The sequence below is a fragment of the Crocodylus siamensis genome, chromosome 3 (genome assembly GCF_052110815.1).
Source record: "Crocodylus siamensis isolate JL-2025a chromosome 3, ASM5211081v1, whole genome shotgun sequence".
In the NCBI taxonomy this organism is placed as follows: domain Eukaryota; kingdom Metazoa; phylum Chordata; order Crocodylia; family Crocodylidae; genus Crocodylus; species Crocodylus siamensis.
The window spans coordinates 207,767,439-207,787,746 of record NC_143397.1 but is presented as its reverse complement, the minus strand read 5'-3'; the positions used below and the strand labels follow the sequence as shown (position 1 = coordinate 207,787,746).

The 20,308-nt window shown below is 42.0% G+C and overlaps 1 protein-coding gene across 3 annotated transcripts in view; it reads left to right on the top strand.

The window, feature by feature from the left end:
* ZNF704 (zinc finger protein 704) overlaps positions 1-20,308 on the top strand; it is a 225,495-nt gene that overhangs the window by 152,246 nt on the left and 52,941 nt on the right. For all 3 annotated transcript variants that reach the window (XR_016441470.1, XR_016441469.1, XM_090040232.1), the window contains exons 4-6: positions 7,910-8,142; positions 13,439-13,539; positions 14,879-15,140. Coding sequence is in view for 1 of the 3 variants with exons in the window: in XM_090040232.1 (XP_089896358.1) it covers positions 7,910-8,142; positions 13,439-13,539; positions 14,879-15,140 (596 nt within the window). In the remaining 2 variants the exon portion in view is untranslated. The remainder of the gene's footprint in view (positions 1-7,909; positions 8,143-13,438; positions 13,540-14,878; positions 15,141-20,308) is intronic.

The window sequence follows — 20,308 nt, the reverse complement described above, 5'->3', positions numbered from 1 at the left end:
GTGAAAGGTGTCACATACTAATTCTACTGTAAATATTTAATGTCTATTATTTATATTTATTTTGTATAGCAGTAAATTTGTATATAGATAAGTGCTTTGTCCTGGCCTGGCTCTATAGAGAAAAGAAGGAACTGCTCCCCAGTGGCAGGCCCCTCTCATAGCACTCTTGCCTGACCACCCCATTCCTTCCACCTGCAGACAGGGCACATCCCTGGGTATACCTGGGCTACACTTACATGGCTCCTACCACCATATTATCTGAGCACCTTCCAAGTAATTAAAAACGGAGCATCAGCTACCTAGCAGCTCTTGACTGAAAAGCTCTCTTAAACTCTACTAAAGCATTGATATATAAATGGTCATGGCTGAATATGATTTTTTAAAAATACAGTTTGAGTGTTCTGTGATGCTTTTTCACATATACAGTTTGGTTTCCTAAATACTGGAAAAGCAATCTTTAAAAGTTTTGATTCAAATATTTTCAAAACTAAGGACCAAATTCTGAAGCTTTTACTCAAGCAAAATGCCCTTTGAAGAGGCTAAGTCTTGCCTGAATGAGGATTTAATTATTTAAACCTCTGTTAGTACTGCTGAACTACTACACTGTTCCTGGTTTTGTGATGTAAGAAAATACATATCTAACAGCAATAACTTAATTGTAGGAATAATTCTTACAGTAATAAATGTCGGAAACTTGTGTAACAATGGCGTTTTGTGTACCCATAAAGAATGTAATGTTAAGTATTCGATTTTAGGTCAGATCTGGGGGGAAATTATTCTGTGTTAATGTGTATGAAGTAGATCAGAATCTGGCCCTTATTCCCCACAACTTAAATGAGATTATTATCACTAAGGCCATTGCTCTGGCAATGTAAAAAGAATACTAATGTGAGAATAAATTACACTCATACCTGTTTCAAAATCTTTTTTACTGCCAAGTGTATTTGTGTTAATGAGCCACAGACTCACTGTGTTTTTTCCTTCTTGTTGTCAACTTCATTCAGTCATTATATAGTACCTGATTAAATCTCTTCTCAGTGAGGTGAGGGAAGCTGTAAAACCAGAAAACACAAAGTACTTCTATAAACGTGTAGGAAAACTATGCTGGAAAGACAATTGTTTCCTTTGTTGTCCTGAACAAACAGCATTTTTAAGCTGTGCAAAGTTCATAAGTTGATACCCATGTGCTTCTTGGCTTTGGCATGAAACTAGATTGTAAATAATTAAAAAAAAGAGCAAGAGAAGAGGAAAAACAGAGAGAGAGATCGCATGTTTGAAAGAGCCACCCAGATACCACGTGAAGAATTGCTGCAGTACAGAAGAAAAACCCCCATGAATTGAACACCGCTGGTTATGACACATCATCCCTCCCTCGAACCCATATGGAAAATCCTCAAACAACTGCAAACCCATACTAGAAAGGGACCCTATTCTTAAAGAGATCTTCCCAGAAGCACCCATCCTAGCCTTCAAACAAGCACCAAACCTCACTAACCACATCAGAAGCAAACTTCTTCAGGCCCAGAACACACCAAATGGATCCAGATCATGCTATGACAAGAAATGAGAAACCTGCCAACACATCTCCACCACCCACACAATCACTATGTCCCACAACAGAGCCATCAGCATTCCCGGATCTTACAGCTGCACCTCCAGAAATGTTATATATCTCATCCAATGCACCAAATGCACTGATGGAAAATACATAGGAAAGACCAAACAACAGCTGTGCACCAGAATGAATGCACATCAGAAATCTATCAAAGACAAGAATACCCAACTACCTGTGCGGGTACATTTCTCACAAGAAAACCACTCTCTATCCAATCTCTCAGGTTTTGTAAAATCCTCGAAGGGAACTTACAAAACACTTCTCAGAGATGAGCCTATGAACTTCATCAACCTCCTGTATACAAAAAAATCATGAACTAAATACAGACATTAGATTTATGACACATTATAACCTGCCTGACATCTGACTCCCCAGGTACCTTTCTACTATTTAACTGCTACTTTCATCCCCCTTTTACTCCCCTCCCCCTCACCCAGCCTGTCTCTCACCCAGTGACTCCTCAGTTTATATCTTCACTGACTGCCTGTCTTGCCCGCAGCCCAGCCCAGCCTCTGGCTTCTTTACTATTCATTCCATCCAGGAAGAGCACACACCAACTGAGGCCTCCTCAGCCTGACGAAGGGTTCTTAAACCCGAAAGCTTCCTAAAAAAAATTTCCAACTATTTAAGTTGGTCTGAAAAAAATATCAGATTCACCCAAAGAACCTTGTCTGCGTAGGTCCTTAAACCAACAGCTAAAACCTACACCCCTGATAAATATATAGGCACATGGGAAATACGAAGTTTGGTAACAACAAACTGAAACCATTCAAGCATTATGTTCTCATGTATTATTTTGTCAACAGCAAACTGAGTATGTGCCTATTTTCAAAGGAATCTTGGAGTATGGTAATTTGCCCATGTTTTGTACTCTTTACCCTGATTCCACAGACACCTAGCCACATGTGCAATTTGTTCACAAGTAGTTATGGGACTACTCAAGTGAGCCTAACTAGATAGGCACTTTCATGTTTACAGGACCAGTCGGTATGTTGAAGCCCACTGAAGTCAGCTGGAAACACTCCTATTGACTTCAGTGGTTTTCAGATCAGGCTTTTGGTAACAAGCAGACATGCTTGATTTTCATGTTGGCAGTATGACTTAGAATGAGACTTGTCTGCTAGAAAGTGATAAGATCAAGAAGTGTCCGTGAGGGAAAAGAAATTGTAGGTACTGTCAGTCTTGGAAAGACTCCAGGCTTGCATTAAACACTACATTTTATTGTTTACCCATACTTGCTAAGTATAAAAAACATTCATGGCTCTCCATGAAGACAAAGATGTTCTTCTCCAAGGGTGTATACTTTAGTGTAACAGAAACTGGGTAACAGATCAGAGATAATTCCTGCCCTGGAGTGGCATAACTTTGAACTGCATAATGAGCATTTAAAACTAGTTTCAGGTGTTATTGTGTAGACAGTCCAGGTATTAAGACCTCTAGGAGCCACCCAAAATTATCATGTAACAAGGCCCTGATTCTCAACCAGGGTGCTCTTGCACCTTGGGGTGCCTCAGGATCCTTTCAGGGGGCCACACTGATAACTCCATTAGATGTGCAAACATGATTGACAAGTGAAACCCAGTAATTTCAAATAGAAATCTATTGTGTCAAAAGTATTGTGGTCTTTGCAACAGAAGAATCACTCTATTATTTTTCTGTAATCCAAAAAAAATGAATGAAAATTAAGAGCTGGCATTTTCCAAGTGGTATTTTGAGTCTAATGAAGGGTACTTTGAGTCTAAAAAGATTAAGAACCATTGCTGTATGCAATCCAGATGGACAAAAAGCTGTTAGATGCAAGCACTGGGAGAGCATGGGGATGGAGCTTAGAACATCAGCTTGGTTCTGTTTGGGGGCTTCACAAGATTTATATAGGTATGGGTTACTGTCTTGGGGCACAGGCTGAGTTTGTCCTCTTTTTAAATAAGGTCAGAATATAAAGTCCAGAAGCATAAGATTGGGCAATATATAAAGTAAGGACATGGACAGACATAACATTCACTCCAAGTGCCTTCGAAGTATTCCGAGAAGTGCAAGGAAGCACTTTGTATTATGTTTTTACCCTCCCTCCAGGGTTTGCCTGAAAGGGAATGGATTATTTTTTTTTTTATTTTGGTTTGTGTGGGTGTTTTGGCTTAATCCATCTGCTGTATGCATTTGAGCCCCATTTAGGAAGACATTGCTATTTATGACAGCAATGTCATGTATGCCTAATTCCCAGTAAAGTCAGCAGATTGTAACTATATGCTTAAGTGTACGTTACTGAATCAGGGCCCTTTCTCCATAATATCTGGCTGACTATTTGTCTGCCTCTTGAAGACAAAAGCCCAGAAGGTAAGGATTAGGTGATTAGTAGGTAATTAGGATTATGGAGACTTGGTGAGATAATTCATAGGACTGAAGTACCATCATAGATGGGTATAACTTGTTCAGGAAGGACAAGACAGTCGGTTGGGGGAAAGGGGATGTTGTTCCATGTAGAAAGGAGATGTATGCATGTTTTCAGGTGCAGTACGAAGTGGAAGGCAGGCATGTTGAAAGCCTCTGAGAAAAGGGCAAGGGAGAGAACATCCAGGGGGATGTCATGGTGGGCTTCTGCTGTAGGCCACCAAACCAGTAGGAAAAGGTGGACAACTGATGGAAGTTTCCAAATCACAGTATCTGGTTCTCATGTGGGACTTAATACAATGACTTCTGCTGGCAAGAAAACACAGAAGTGTGCTGGCAGTCCAGCAGAGTCTTGGAATGTGTTGGGAATAACTTTTTGGTACAGGTGGTGGAGAATACAACTAGGAGGGAGGCTCTTTGTAACTTGCTGCTCATAAGTAGAAAATAATTGGTTGAGAATGTGAAGGTGGAAGGTAACTTGTGTGACAGTTACCACAAAATGATATAGTTCAAGATCTGAATGGAAGGAAGGACTTCCAAAAAAACAAACCTTAACAAACTCAGGGGACTGGTAGGATCTACTGTGAGGCAAGTCTGAAGGGAAAGGAAACCCAAAAGAGGATGCTCTACTTTAAGAAGGCCATATTAAGGGTGCAGGAACAAGATATCCCAATTCAACAGAAGAATGGAAAGTACAACAGGAGACCAGCCTGGCTAAGCCGCAATCTCTTCAATGAGCTGAATCTCAAAAATGAGTCCTACAAAAAGTGGAAACCTGGACCTATTGTTAGGGAAGACCATAACACAGCAGTAGCTATAAGTACCATCTCCTATAAAGAGGGTGCAGATAGGCCTTTCTTTGTGGCTACTTGGGCAGTATTAGGAAGACCAAAGCACAATTTGAGATCCAACTGGCAAGGGGATTCTAGAAGTATGTCAAAAGTAAGAGGAAAACCAAAGAAACCATAGGTCCCTTGTGGGATGCATAAGGCAATTGAGTTGAGGATACAGAGAAGGCCTCTTTTACTTCAGTCTTCAAAAATAAGATTAGCTATCAAATAAGAGCAGTTAGCAGCAAAGATGAGGAATGAGACAAACAGCCTAAGGTAGTGGAAGAATACATTAGAGATTACTCAGAGAAGCTACATGATTTCAAGAAAGCAGGGCTGAACTGGATGTACCATAGGATACTGACAGAACTGTCTGAGGGAATGTCAGAGCCACTGGCTATCCTCTTTGAAAACTTGTGGGGATCGGGTGAAGGCATGGATGATTGGAAAAAGACAAATATAATGCCTATCTTTAAGAAAGGAATTAAGGAGGATCTGGAGAATTACAGACCAGTCCATCTGACCTTGATACCCAGAAAGATCATGAAAAAGGTTGTCAAGGAATCTATTGTAAAGCATGTAAAGGAGACCAAGGCGGTCAGGAACAAACAGCATGGATTCACTGAGAGCAAGTCATGCCTAACCAACTTGATTTCCTTCTATGATAAGGTGACAGGTTCTGTGGATGAGAGAAGAGCTGGGGATGCAATATACCCATTAGCAAGGTTTTTGATACCATCTTCCATGACATTCAATTAACAAGCTTAGAAAGTATAGTCTAGATAAAGGTATTATAAGGTGAATTCAAAATTGGTTGGATCATCATTCTCAATGAGTAGTCATTAATGGCTGAATATCTAGTTAAGAGGAGGTATAAGTGTAGTTCCCCAGGGGTCTGTCTTGGGTCCTGTATTGTGTCACATCTTCATTAATTATTTAGATGATAGGATTAAGTGTACACTTAGCAAATATGTGGATTACCCTAAGTTGCTGAAGTTGCAGGCACTCTGGAGGGCAGGATCCAGAATGACCTGAATAAGCTGGAGAACTGATCCAAATTGATCAAATTAAATTCTGCAAGAACAAATGCAAAGACCTTCACTTGGGACAGAATATAATATAATGTAAATACAGACTGATGAATGATTGGCTGGTCTGCAGCAGTGCAGAGGAGGGTCTGGGGGTTACAGTGGACCATAAGCTGAACATGAGCCAACAGTGTGCTCTTGTTGCCAAAAAAGCCAGAAGCATACTCAGTCGTATTGACAGAAGTTCTCTTGCAAATTAAGGGAAGTGATTCTTCCACTCTGTTCAGTATTGGTAGGCCTCTCCCAGAGTATTGTGTCCAGTTTTGGGATCCACACTTCAAAAAGGATATGGACAGATTGGAAAGACTCTAGCAGAGTGTGGCAAAAATGTTAGAGTCTTGGGAAGCATGACTTACGAAGACAGGCTGAAAGAACTAGGATTATTTAATCTGGAGAAGAGAAGACTGGAGGGGGAGCGGGGGGAGGCAGTAACAGTCTTCAGATACCTGAAAAGCACTTATAAAGAGGATGCAGATAGGCTTTGCTCTGTGGTTGCACGGGACAGAAGCAATGACCTCAGACTGCAGCAGAGGAAATTTAGGTTGGGGATTAGGAAGAACTTTCTGCCCCTGAGAGTGGTCAAGTATTGGAATATTGGAGAAGTTGTAGACTCTCCATCCCTAGAAATTTTTAAGAGCAGTTTAAACAGACACTTGGCCAGGATGGTGTAGTCAGGTATGATCCTGCCTTGAGTAGGGGCCTAGACTTAGGTGACCCTTTCTAGCCTTACATTCCTATGATCCTTTGATCATAGGAAGCTATTCATGGGCTGTGCTCCAGAAAAGCTTGTTTCCTCTTCTCCTGATTTCTTTACTGTTAGAATAGTAAGGCAGTAGAACAGACTGCCTAGGACAGTCCATCACTGGAGGTGTTAAAGAAGAGGTTGGACAGCCAGTGGTTGGGGATGATCTAAGCATAGCTATGCCTGTGCTGTACTATAGATATTTCCCATACTCCTGGGGTTTGCTGATTGCCCCTTGCTCCTCTTTCTGTGTTTCGTTGGGTATTTTTGAGTCTTCCCTGAAGGCATTACGTGTTGGCTGTAGCCAAGACTGAGGATTTTGACTGGGGTGAGCTCCTCCTGGGACTTAAAGCCAGAGGTTCCTGGCTCCTAGTCATACCAAGCACCATATTTGGGGGCGGAGAGGAATTTTACTCCATGGTCAGATTGGTATGGACTGTGGGGGTCTTTGCCTTCTTCTGTAGTGGGGGTTGTGGCCCTCTACCTGGGATCTCTTGAAGAGGACATTGGCTGTCATGGTTCCTCTTCTTTATCTGTGGCAGGTTTTATGACTTTTGATAGGGTTGACAGTAGTTATACAAAAAGTTTAAATTATGGATTGTATAAGATGTTTTGGATGAGGATGATTCTGCCTCAGTTAGGGGGTTGGACTGGATGACCCCTTTACATCTCTTCCAGCCCTGCTTCTCTATGATTTCTGTGAGTCTTCTTTGTAATGAAGTGGCTTTGTATTTACAGTCACATATTACAGTGAAATGCTTTTGAGTATAATAGGTACTGGTTTCCCTCACCAACCACGGGGGTTAGGTTCTTGAAAGTTCCTGTGGTTGGCAAAACTGGCAGGGCTGGGGGAACAGGAGATGGGCGGGGGGAGAGGGGGGGAGGGGTACCAGCAAGGCTGTGGGGGTTGGAGAGAGGAATGGAGAGTGAGAGGCATGAGTATGGCCAGGGGATCCGTGGGGGGTATTTTCAGACTGTACACTCTCCCCTCCCCCCCCACCCCTCCACCCTTTGAAGCATGGATACTCAAAACCATGGTTGGTGAGCGAAACCTGTATAAATTAGAGGTATAGGTATAAGTCTTCATTTCTCCTTTACAAAGCACATTCTCTAGCTTTTATCAACCTAAGTCTAGATCATTCATCAGCATGTTTTCTAACCACCAAATAAAAGCAAACAGATCTCCTTAGCCTTATTGTATGGTATATGAGCATTTGTTTTAATGCTTGTTGTTGTTAATTGACAGATTCTCTGAATGGATCTTGGAAGGAAGGAGGATTTGTGCCTTCCAGTACCAGCAGCAGTGGATACTGGAGCTGGAGTGCTCCAAGTGATCAGTCTAATCCATCCACCCCATCTCCACCTCTGTCTGCCGATAGCTTCAAACCTTTTCGAACACCTTCCCAGCCAGATGATGGCATTGATGAAGCTGAAACAAGCAACCTTCTCTTTGATGAACCCATCCCTAGGAAGAGAAAGGTTAGCCTTATGCTAGGTTCCATACAACTGTCTCCTGGGGATGTTGTTAGACTGTGAAGGGGAGGATAAAGACAAAAGCCAGCATGAGCAGCTCTGTAGAGCATTTCAACAGAGGCAAAATCTCGCCATGGCACCCAGCTAACATGCAGGTCCACATACCATGTTCCCAGGGACCAAACCCAACTGAATCCAGTCCCATAGTACACCCACTGCCTGCCACACCACCTTGTTTTTGGAAGATGGCCAGGGTGTGTATAGGTCCTACTCAGAGAAGCAGCAACATGCTCCACAGAGGGTGTTGCCTCTGATGTCTCAGGGGATTTCTGTCCAGCTTTGGCAAATTCTTTTGGTACAAGATGACCTGAGCAGCCTCTGCCCTTCCAGCTCCCCCCAGCCCTGCTTTTGCTAGTACCTTGGCAGGATTTGACCCCTTATTTCTAGTTTGCTGAAATATGAAATTGTTAGTCTGACAGCATTATCAGGTGCCTGCATAATGTGAAACAGTCTCCAAACACACATTCAGAAGGAATAAAATCTGATAGTTTCCAGTATAGTGTCATTGGCCAAATTAATCCCTGGTGGAACTCCCCTGTAACCAGGAACACTCCACCAGGGATAAATGTGCCTCACTCACTACTGAAAAAATGAAACTAAACAAAATGCTTCAGAATGTAATATAATTCTATCCTCCCCCCCACCATCAATATGCCAGCAAGCAAATGCCTCTTGAAGAAAAAGAAAACAAAGAGATGGCATTAGTCCAAGCTTTTCTCTCTCAACGCAACAGGACAGATTTTATATAGCAAGATGAAAAAGGGCTTTCTGTAAGGAAGAGAAAAACAGGGTATTTATTCATCTTTAGTGACTTAGTTTCTGGCTCAGACTGAGAGAGTTAATTGCTTCATGACCAGCAGGAAGAAGTTTTAATGATTGTTTAAATCTGATCAGATTTATCTTGTTTGCTACAGAAGTTGTTCATTTGCTAACTCACAACTGCTCTTGCTTTTGCTTTAGACATCACTTACAGGAGGGTAATATAAAATACTGTTGCCTGTTGGATAGAGGTGCCTGTTGGATAAAGGCTATAAAAGTGCATTTATTAGAACATATTACAAGTTAGATAGTTATTAAAATAAATCCAGAAATTATTGAAGGGACGAGGGAGGGAGTGGAAATGCTGGTATGCTTTTAACTATCTTGTTAAAATTGTATGTAGCATCACTTATGCAGATGGTTTTAGAGATGCCGTTTTTAGTGTTACCTAGGTTGTCTTTTTGGAGAATACAGACATTTGATTATTCAGGCATTTTATATGTACCGAGGAACTGTAGTGGTGCTTGTGATTTTCAGTCTGTACAACAAACATCAGATTTGCATAAGAATAATAGAATGTTCTACAAGTGAATGCCACCACCTCCCCCCCCTCTCCAAATCTTTTACTCGGGTCCCTGCCTAGTACTTGTCTTACTATGAACCTGGAAAAGATACTACCTACAAGTTATTGGTCTTTCATACTGTCATTTCATAAAGCAAAACTGTAAAGATAAAGAGTGGCTGGTAACATTACCAAATGAGTTAATGTCAAATTACCTCTGCTTCAGAAGGTTGTGATTTGGAAAATGTCACATGGTCTACCACCTCTTGCCAAGAAAGTTGAGTATATGTTTAACTTTTTACATTAATTCAGTTATTTCCTATCAGACATTCTTAATATTTGAAGGGGTTTGTTATGACTACTATTTTTATGATAAAGCACTGGAGAATGATACAGGAATTGCCTGAGCATTCTTGTTTCACTAAATTTGGAGAAGGTGAATTATTGGATAACCAGATAAGTCATTTCTATAGATATGGACTGTACCTGGGGAAAGTGGTACTTTCCTAAAAATAGGCAAGATTTCATGGGATTTGATTTCAAACTAACTCTTGGTTTTTTCATATTCTCCTTGCTTATGGATTGGGTGTACATTTGGTTATCTACATCAGAACATTGAAAACACAGAATAATAAATCTAAATAGGTATAATGATCAGTGGAATGTAGTCCTTAATAATTAGCACTGTTTGTACTGAGAGCCTTATTTTCTAAGATGCCAAGCCTCAACGGGTCCTGCTAATATCAAGACGCTACAGGTTTATGCTTTTTAGAAATTCAAATCATTTGAACAGTTGAGTGCTTTGAGCACTCAAGGGTCAAATTCTCCCTTTGCAGTCAGCCTCACAACTGAAGTCTGTGGGCTGCAAGGGCTTTAAAGGGTCTTTGAATCTGGCTTTCATTATTGGTTTTCTTTCAAAATTATCTTAGATGTAGTTTTTGTGCCAAAGAGATCCCACACTCCTTTAGCAGTTAAGGTACTTTTATTGGGGCTGGCAGAAAGGAAAAGTCCCTTTCAAGTACAAGAAAAGTATAGTGGATATGATTTTTAAAAAAATTCACATTTCTTGCACATCACTAATGGTATGTGTTGTAAAGACAGTGAGAAATGATGTGACAGTTAAACCTACCACAGGCAATAAAGACTGGTTATCATCTTCTCATGGTAAATGCTGTTCCCAGAGCAAGTTCTTCTGTAATGTTCTTAAAGAGCAATTACACAGACTGGTATAAAAACAGTTCCCTTACATCTTGCAGTCCCCAGCATCTCCAGTCCAATAATCAGTTGTATTACTTGCAGAGCCTAACCTGGTGGTTACAGTCTGTTGCTTTTACCTAGTCTATTAATGTTTTCACTGGAGAGTTAACTCAAGGGACTCAATCCAATTTGTGCAGACTGTTTTTTTTGGCTACCTTCTTTATTCAAGGCATTTGAACATAAAATTATCAAGAATTGGCATGTCCCCATTGCTGAATGTCTATACTGCTCCCACTCCCAGAATCATTTCTAGTTGGTGAAAATTTCCCGCTGCTAGAAATGAATGTTTGTACACAGCCATAGGGGACTATTGTGATCATCTAGCCTGACCTCTGCATAACTCTGGTCATAGGACTTACCTGAATTAATTCTTGTTTGAATTGCATCATATCTTAGAAAAATATTCTTTTTGACTTCAAGTTTTCTACCGAAATAAAACTATTGTTAGCTCTTGGTAAATTGTTCAAATAGCTAAGTTACCTCACAGTTTGGTTTTTATTTTTGGTCTGAATTTGTCTAGCTTCAGCTTTCAGCCACTGGATTTTTTCCCTGCTACATTGAAGTGCCTATTATTGACCACCTAGGTTGCAATGCTAGAGAAAAGGAGCTGGGGATAATAGTCAACTACAAACTGAATATGAGTCAATACTGTACCATTGTTGTAATAAAAGCAAACAGTTTACTGGGACATATTAGCAGAAATGCCATGGGTATTTAGCATTGGTGAGGCCTTAGATGGAACACTTGAAGGCACTGCACTTCAAGAAGGAAATAGACAACTAGGAGAGAGTCCAGTGGAGAGCAACGTAAATGGTTAGAGGTCTTGAAAACAGGACATATGAGGATGGGTTGGAAGAATTGGGGTTATTTAGTGTGGAAACGAGAAGGCTGAGGAGTGATTTGATAATCCCTCAAATACAAAAAGGTTGTTATAAAGGGGATAGAAAATCAGTTGTTCTCCACAAAAACCACAAGAAGTACTGAACTTAAGGATCAACTAGGGAGATCTAGCCTGAATACTAGGAAGAACTTTCCAACTATGGAGGTGGTGAACAAACTACCTACTGAAGTTGTGGAACCTCTGTCAATTGAGTTTTTAGCTGTAGGGTAGACAAACATTTGTCTGGGACAGTTTGGAGAGGACTGATCCTTCCTTGAGCAGGGAGTTGGACTGGATGACCTACTGAAGTCTTGCCCTGCTTTTTTTTTATTTTTGAGGATAAGTTTTGTCTCCATGAAGGTATTTACAAGGCAAGTCTACACGAGACGCTAACTGCCCAGTAGCTGACTAATACTGCGCCGTAGTGCATCGTAGCACAAACAATGCTAATACGCTACTGCACAGTATTATTAAGCTACTGCGCAGTAGCATCACTAAAAAGGTGTTTTTAGTCACGCTACTGCCACTTTTTCAGTGTTCTAATCCAAGCATTCACCTTGTATCAAATGTATGTAGTAGTAGAATGAGTTATTTATCCTGAAAAACAGCATTTGTTTCCGTGTGACCCCAAGTAAAGAAAGCAAGAGGGTGGGATATTAAATCTTTTTTTACTCAGGACAGCACTTGGGCACATGTTTGACTTGAACTGTATGCATAAGTGCTGTTTTGAAGAAGATGCTTTTTCTGACTTGGGCCCTATATGAATACATTCATTTAATCTTACTTGAAACTAGATATAATAACATATCATAACAATGATTGAATGCAAGTCTCTTCCTCATTTTCTTTTAGGGGATAATGTACTGTTTTATAACAGAAAATACTTGTAGAGAAGTACAGATTAAAGTATGTGGATTCCATTTTTTTAATAATATAAAAATAACATAGGGTGAATAGTTAGCTTTCATTTCCACGTTTGACTGGGCAGTCTTATAAGGTACATAACACTCTTAAATAGCCAGTCAAAATTATCATATGTTTTGCTTTACACTAAACTAGAGGCATTTGAAAATATTTTTCCAGGACTGTAAAATATGAAAGATGGGAAGACTGATTCAGCACTCGCTTCCACAAGTATAAATCAGTAATCATTCAATTTAGGCGATTGGAGTCACACACATACAAGGACATGGCCCCTCTCAGAAACAATTTAAACCAGTATTATGCATATATTTAAAAAAAAATCCTACAATATGTATGATTGCTACATGGAGGATGGAGGACCTTTGTCATAGCAGGCATCGTGATTTCATGAAACTATCTTCATTTCTTTGCCAGCAACGAATGGAGGAAGATGGTTCTTAGAAAGCATTTAACTTAAGATTCGGTATGCTTCTACAGGGTCTGCAGGACACCATGCTTTTCTCAATTAATTCAACTGAAGGAGTCTTTAAAAATAAGGTTAAAAATACATTAAGTATATATATTATCTCGCTTTTTTTGGCAGATACATATAAATAGAAGAGAGTTGCAAAAGAATAAATAGGTGAATTTCTCATTGCAGTTCCTCCAGTATAAATCCAGAGGAGCTCTACTGAATTCAGAGGTATTACCTTAAGGTTAAAAGTCACTCTGGATTTCTACCAGTATAGCGGACAGGAGAATTTGGCGCAATTTACTGTGAAGCAACACTTACTGAACAGCTATGTATGTCTATTTGTTTCCATCTTGAATGTGAATAAGTGATTAAAAAAAAATTAATCTACTTTGTTATACTTATTTAGAATTCCATGAAGGTGATGTTCAAATGCCTTTGGAAGAACTGTGGAAAGGTACTGAGCACAGCTGCAGGGATTCAGAAACACATCCGGACCATTCACCTTGGGTAAGAGGCCAGCTGTTCACAAGCCACAAGAAATTTAGTACTGATTGGGGTTTACTGAATTTACCCAAATTCAGTATGACTTTGAATTTAAGACAACCCCCCCAATAATTAGTTTATTTACATAGAAAATGTATTAATTTATTATACTTTTCCTTGTACAGAATCTAATTATTGGGGGATCATCTTAAATTTCACGCCTAGTTTTGATCCAAAATGCGGGCTGGAGACGATGTATGCATTCATTGGAAGACATATGACTGTAATAAAGTGCAGCACCCAATAGAGAAACCTGAGCTAGCTTGATTGGAAGTAGTGCAGCTTCATAAACAGAGCACTGCACCTGGGACATTACCACTACTGAGTGCTGCACTGATGCAATTATACAGGTTCCAGAATGGGGGGGGCAAAATGCAGCCCGGGGGCCAGATGTGGCCCACCAGGCCATCCTATCCAGCCCGCAGGGCCCCTAAAAAATTTAGAAAATTAATATTTAACTGCCCTGGGCTACCTGTTATGCAGCCCTCTATAGCTTGCCAAAACTCAGTAAGCGGCCTTCTGCCAAAAATAATTGCCCACCCCTGTTCTAGAATGAAATCTAATATCTGTGCGTAATGTTGCCAGTAACATCACGAGGGTATGGGCAACCAGGGCACCAGCTCTGAATGCACCCACATAGAGGCGGAGCAAGAACAGCTGTCGCCACCACCGCTGATCCAGTTGCCACCACCCCTGTGGCCCAGAGTGTAGAACCTGGTAGTTGACCTCCAAGCACTGCAGTGTGTGGTATAGACATACAAACTTGTTTGGAGTTAGTATGCGTAGCTACACAGAGCTCTGTATTGCCAGAAACTGGTTATTTGAGGAAGCTATTTTCTAGCACTTTCTTTTGGTATGAGCCAAAAGCATGGTGATGAACACAGCTAATACCTTTAATGAAAGTCTCTGTCTGAGACTTATTCTAGGGTTATATAGACCTGAACTAAAGACACAGGCTACACCGAAGTCATTTACAGTGTGAATTTTTAGATGTCAGCTACTCCATGGTACCTACTTGTTCACATGCTACTACAGTGCAATAAATACAAGGTGGCTTGCCTTCTTTCATGGCTTGAAGAAGTCTGACTATGAGTCCTTTGTCTTCAAGGCTGTGTAAGATGAATCCCTTGCTCCTGCCAGCCTTCCTGCAAGTGAGTAGGAGTTTATGTGGTGCTTATAAAAGAAGTAGAGTGCTTAAATGTAATATGTTTTTATGTATCCAGAAGTTAACATCCAGGAATCAAGGTTCGCAGTCTTGATTTAGTAGAGTAATTTCAGTGTTCTTTATCTTTCCTTCATGTAGACGAGTAGGAGAGTCTGACTACAGTGATGGAGAAGAAGATTTTTATTATACAGAGATCAGACTTAACACAGACTCAGTAGCTGATGGCTTAAGCAGTCTTTCTCCAGTCTCTCCATCTCTAGCATCTCCTCCTTCTTTTCCAACCCAAGATGTAAGCCGTCCTGAAACATCATGTGCCAAAACTGAGACTAAAGTGATGACACCTCTGAGCCGCTCAGCTCCTACCAATCTCTACCTCGTACACACGGACCATGCTTACCAGGTAAAATGGTGACAATGATCACATCTCTGCCCAAGTTTAACAAACAGAGGGTCTTTAGATAAAGTGGGATAATTTTCCTTCCTTTTTCTTTTTTGTAAAAGACACAGTGGGGCAGACTGTTACTGTCTGCTCTACAATGGATTTTTCTGCAAGATGATTCCCAAGGACTGCCAGAAGCCATTTCATTTTTTATTTATCTATTGTGGTATAGAGAGTTCTGCATATGTGGGATAAGACAGAAAAAATATAAAAGGAGTATATAATCTCCTTTACTCTTACTAGTAATTCTTTACAAATGGCAAAGATCTAATCAGATTCCAGATGCTGGTAAGAGAGCTTCTTACTTAATTCAAATACGCATTAATTGTAAAAATAAAATAAAATTTTTTAAAATGTAAATTCTGAACATTTGAAAACTTGATTTTGACATGCTTTGATCTGCTGAATACTATATAATTTATAAGGAAAATAGAGGTTTTGTAGTAGTGTGGGCTATGGAGTGCTTAGGAACACATCAAGTGAACGCTTGTTAAATTTATTAAATCTTATGGTGTTCCTATATTGTATTTTCAGACATGCTTAACATCACAACATGCTTAACAAAAAAGAATACACAAGAACAAAGGTAGTATACGAAGTTGGATTTATTGTCACTAGGTTTAGAATTTTTAGAAACCTGGTATTTTCCATGAAAAGCAACACTTATGATTATTAAATATATTAATATGCAGTGTGTCCTGCCATGTACCCCCGCCTCAGGTTTGTTTTTCTGTCTTGCTGGCAGTCTGGCACTTTACAAGGCAGACGTAGCAGTTTTTTCAGCACTCCAGCCAAAAACATTCCCTACCCCTGCTATAGAATATTATGGAGTGACTCTCTTTAAATATCTTTGTGAAGCTGTTTTAGCTTGTATAAAACACATTGACACATTTCATAGATTCATAGATGCTAGGGTCGGAAGGGACCTCAATAGATCATCGAGTCCGACCCCCTGCATAAGCAGGAAAGAGTGCTGGGCCTACATTACCCCAGCTAGATACACATCTAGCCTTCGCTTGAAGACCCCCAGGGTAGGGGAGAGCACCACCTCCCTTGGGAGCCCGTTCCAGATCTTGGCCACTCGAACTGTGAAGGAGTTCCTCCTAATATCCAATCTAAATCTTCTCTCTTCTAGCTTGTGGCCATTATTTCTTGTAACCCCCGGGGGGGCCTTGGTGAATAAATACTCACCAATTCCCTTCTGTGCCCCCCTGATGAACTTATAGGCAGCCACCAGGTCACCTCTCAACCTTCTCTTGCGGAGGCTGAAAAGGTCCAGTTTCTCTAGTCTTTCCTCGTAGGGCTTGGCCTGCAGGCCCTTCACCATACGAGTGGCCCTTCTCTGGACCCTCTCCAGATTATCCGCATCCTTCATGAAGTGCGGCGCCCAGAATTGCACGCAGTACTCCAGCTGCGGTCTGACCAGCGCCCGATAGAGGGGAAGTATCACCTCCTTGGACCTGCTGATGCACGATAAAGTGCCATTGGCTTTTCTGATGGTTTCGTCACACTGCCGACTCATGTTCATCTTGGAGTCCACTAGGACTCCAAGATCCCTTTCCACTTCCGTGCCACCCAGCAGGTCATTTCCTAGGCTGTAGGTGTGCTGGACATTTTTCCTCCCTAGATGCAGCACTTTGCATTTCTCCTTGTTGAACTGCATTCTGTTGTTTTCTGCCCACTTGTCTAACCTGTCCAGGTCTGCTTGCAGCTGCTCCCTGCCCTCCGGCGTGTCCACTTCGCCCCATAGCTTAGTGTCATCTGCAAACTTGGACAGAGTACATTTCACTCCCTCATCCAAGTCGCTGATGAAGACATTAAAGAGTATCGGTCCAAGGACCGAGCCCTGCGGGACCCCACTGCCCACACCCCTCCAGGTCGAAACCGACCCATCCACCACGACTCTCTGGGTGCGACCCTCCAGCCAATTCTCCACCCACCGGACTGTGCAGTCATCCAAGTCACAGCCCCTTAACTTGTTCACCAGTATGGGGTGGGATACCGTATCAAAGGCCTTCCTGAAGTCCAAGTATATGACATCCACCCCTCCTCCTGCGTCGAGGCGTTTTGTAACCTGGTCATAAAAAGAGACTAGATTGGTCAGGCACGATCTGCCTGCCACGAACCCATGCTGGTTTCCCCTCAGCATAACTTGCCCTGCCGGGCTCTCACAAATGTGAGCCTTGATAATTTTTTCAAAGACTTTGCCAAGGGTGGAGGTGAGACTAACTGGCCTATAGTTGCCCGGGTCCTCCTTCCTCCCCTTCTTGAAAATGGGAACCACATTGGCCCTTTTCCAGTCCTCCGGGACTTGACCCGTGCGCCACGAGCGTTCAAATATTCCCGCCAGTGGCTCTGCAATGATGTCAGCCAGTGCCTTCAGTACCCTCAGATGGAGCTCATCCGGGCCTGCCGACTTAAAGGCATCCAGTTCCTCCAAGTGACCCTGCACCACCTCAGGGTCCATGCATGGAAGTCTGGTGCCTTGCTGCTGCCTCCCTACACTCCCAGTGAGAGACTTGTCATGCCTCTCGCTTAGGAACACTGAGGCGAAGAACTCGTTGAGGAGTTCAGCCTTGTCCCCTCTGTCCGTCACCAATTGTTTCTGCCCATTTAGCAGAGGTCCTATTCCTCCCTGGAGGAATTTGGCCTAGAACAGTGGTTTTCAACCTTTTTCATTTGCAGACCCCTAAAAAAATTCAAATGGAGGCGTGGGCCCCTTAGGAAAACTGTTTTGTGCATAGCGAACATAAATAGATAATTACTGACAAACAGTTGTGTTAAAAATAAAAATAATATCAACAACAGCAATAACAATAACACAATTTTGAGAACTCACTATCTTGCCATCAGTACTAATCAGATGGTTGATCTTGCTTCTTGGCAGAAAGTACGTGAAAGTTTGGTAGGATAGGTGACAATTTCAGTCTTAGATCTCCCCAACATCCAGTTTGTTTCAGTATTTTGTTTTAATCGATACTAAAGCTGAAAACCCACTTTCACATAAATACGTGGTGTTGAATGGCATCACAACTTCAATAGCCTTGTCTGTCAGATCAGGATACTCCTTTTTTATTTTTAACCAGAAACAGACAAAAGGTTCCTTCTTGAATTCAAGTTTCAGTCCCCTGTCACAGGATAGCTCAAGTAACTGCTCTTCTTCTTTAGCTGTTAGACAGGCAGTTTTCTATCCACCTTACACTCCATTCATCCAGCCCATATTTCCTTAGCTTGCCTAAGAAAATATTGTGGGAGACTGTATCAAAAGCCTTGCTAAAATCAAGGTACACCACATCCACCAATCTCCCCACATCAGAGCCAGTCACCTTGTCATAGAAGGCAGTCAGATTAGTCAGGTATGACTTGCCCCTGGTGAATCCATGCTGACTGTTCCTAATCACCTTTTTCTCCTCCAAGTGCTTAGAAATGGATTTCTTGAGGATTTGCTCCATGATTTTTCCAGAGACTGAGGTGAGGCTGGCTGGTCTGTAGTTTCCTGGATCCTCCTTTTTCCCTTTCTTAAATGTGGGCACTATGTTTGCCCTTTTCCAATCATCTGGGACCTCTCCCTCATTGCAGTAGTCTGGGAGCTGACCTTGTCTGTGACGAATGTGGCAAAAAAGGCATAGAGTACTTCAGCCTTTTCTGCATCCTCTGTCACAAGGTTGCCTCCCCCATTCAGTAAGGGACCCACACTTTCCCTGATCATCCTCTTGCTACCGATATACTTCTAGAAACCCTTCTTGTTACCCTTCACATCCCTTGCTAGCTGCAACTCCAACTGCACTTTGGCCTTCCTGACTTCAACCCTACATACCCAAGCAGTGCTCTTATATGCTTCCCTAGTTATTTGTTCGAATTTCCACTACTTATAAGCTTCCTTTTTGTGATGTAGTTTACTGAAGAATTCCTTGCTAAGCCAAGCTGGTCTTCTGCCATACTTGCTAGTCTTCCTGTGCATCAGGATGGTTTGTTCCTGCACTCTCAATAAGGCTTCTTTAAAGTACAGCCAGCTCTCCTGGACTCCTGTCCCCCTCAGTGTGGCTTCTCAGGGGATTCTGCCCATGAGTTTCCTGAGCAAGTCAGAATCTCGTTTTCTGAAGTCCAGGGTCCTTTCTCTGCTGTTCTCCATCCTTCCTTTCCTCAGGATCCTGAAGTCTGTCATCTCATGGTCACTGCTGCCCAGGTTGCCGTTCACTACTACATTCCCCATGAATTCATCCCTGTTTGTGAACAGCAGGTCAAGAAGAGCATGGCTTCTAGTTGGCCACTCCAGCACTTGCACCAGGAAATTGTTTCAACACTCTCCAAAAGCTTCCTGGCTTGCCTGTGCACTGCTGTATTGCCTTCCCAGCAGATGTCAGGGTGAGTGAGTCTCCCATGAGAACCAGGGCCTGTGATCGGGAACTTCTGCTAGCTGTTTGAAGAAAGCCTCATTTACCACTTCCTCCTGGTCTGGTAGTCTATAGCAGCCCCTACCCCAGCATCTCCCCTCTGACCCTAACCCAGAGACTCTCAACAGGCCCATCTCCAGTTTCATACTGGAGCCCTGATCAATCTTTTACATAAAGTGCAACTCCTCCTCCTCCTTTCACCTTCCTGAACAGTTCGTACCCATCCATAACAGTGCTCCAGTCATGTGAGCTAGCCCACCAAGTCTGTCCCACCAAGTGCCATGACTGTGCAATGACTTCCAGTTCTTCCTGCTTGTTTTCTAGGCTCTGTGCATTTGTGTACAGGCACCTTTGGTAACTAGTAGATTGCCCTGATTACTCAGGAAGTATGAGAACACCTCGCCTGTTGCTCTCTCTTGTTTGCTCTTCTTCCAGGTCTCCTGGTTCCCCACTTACTTTAGGGCTTTGGTCTCCATTCCCTGGCAAATCTATTTTAAAGCCCTCCTTATTAGGTTAGCAAGCCTATCTATGAAGATGCTCTTCCCTCTCAAGTTGTTAGGTACGGTCCCTTGCATACACAGGCAACCTTTCACCCAGGGATTCCCCCAGATTGTCATGCCAAACCGTCACACATTCACATGTATTAGATGTGCTGTGAAGATGAAAAGTTGGGACACAGACTGAACTAGCAGATATCCCTGTACCCCACCAGACTTTTGCTGGTGGATTCCCATC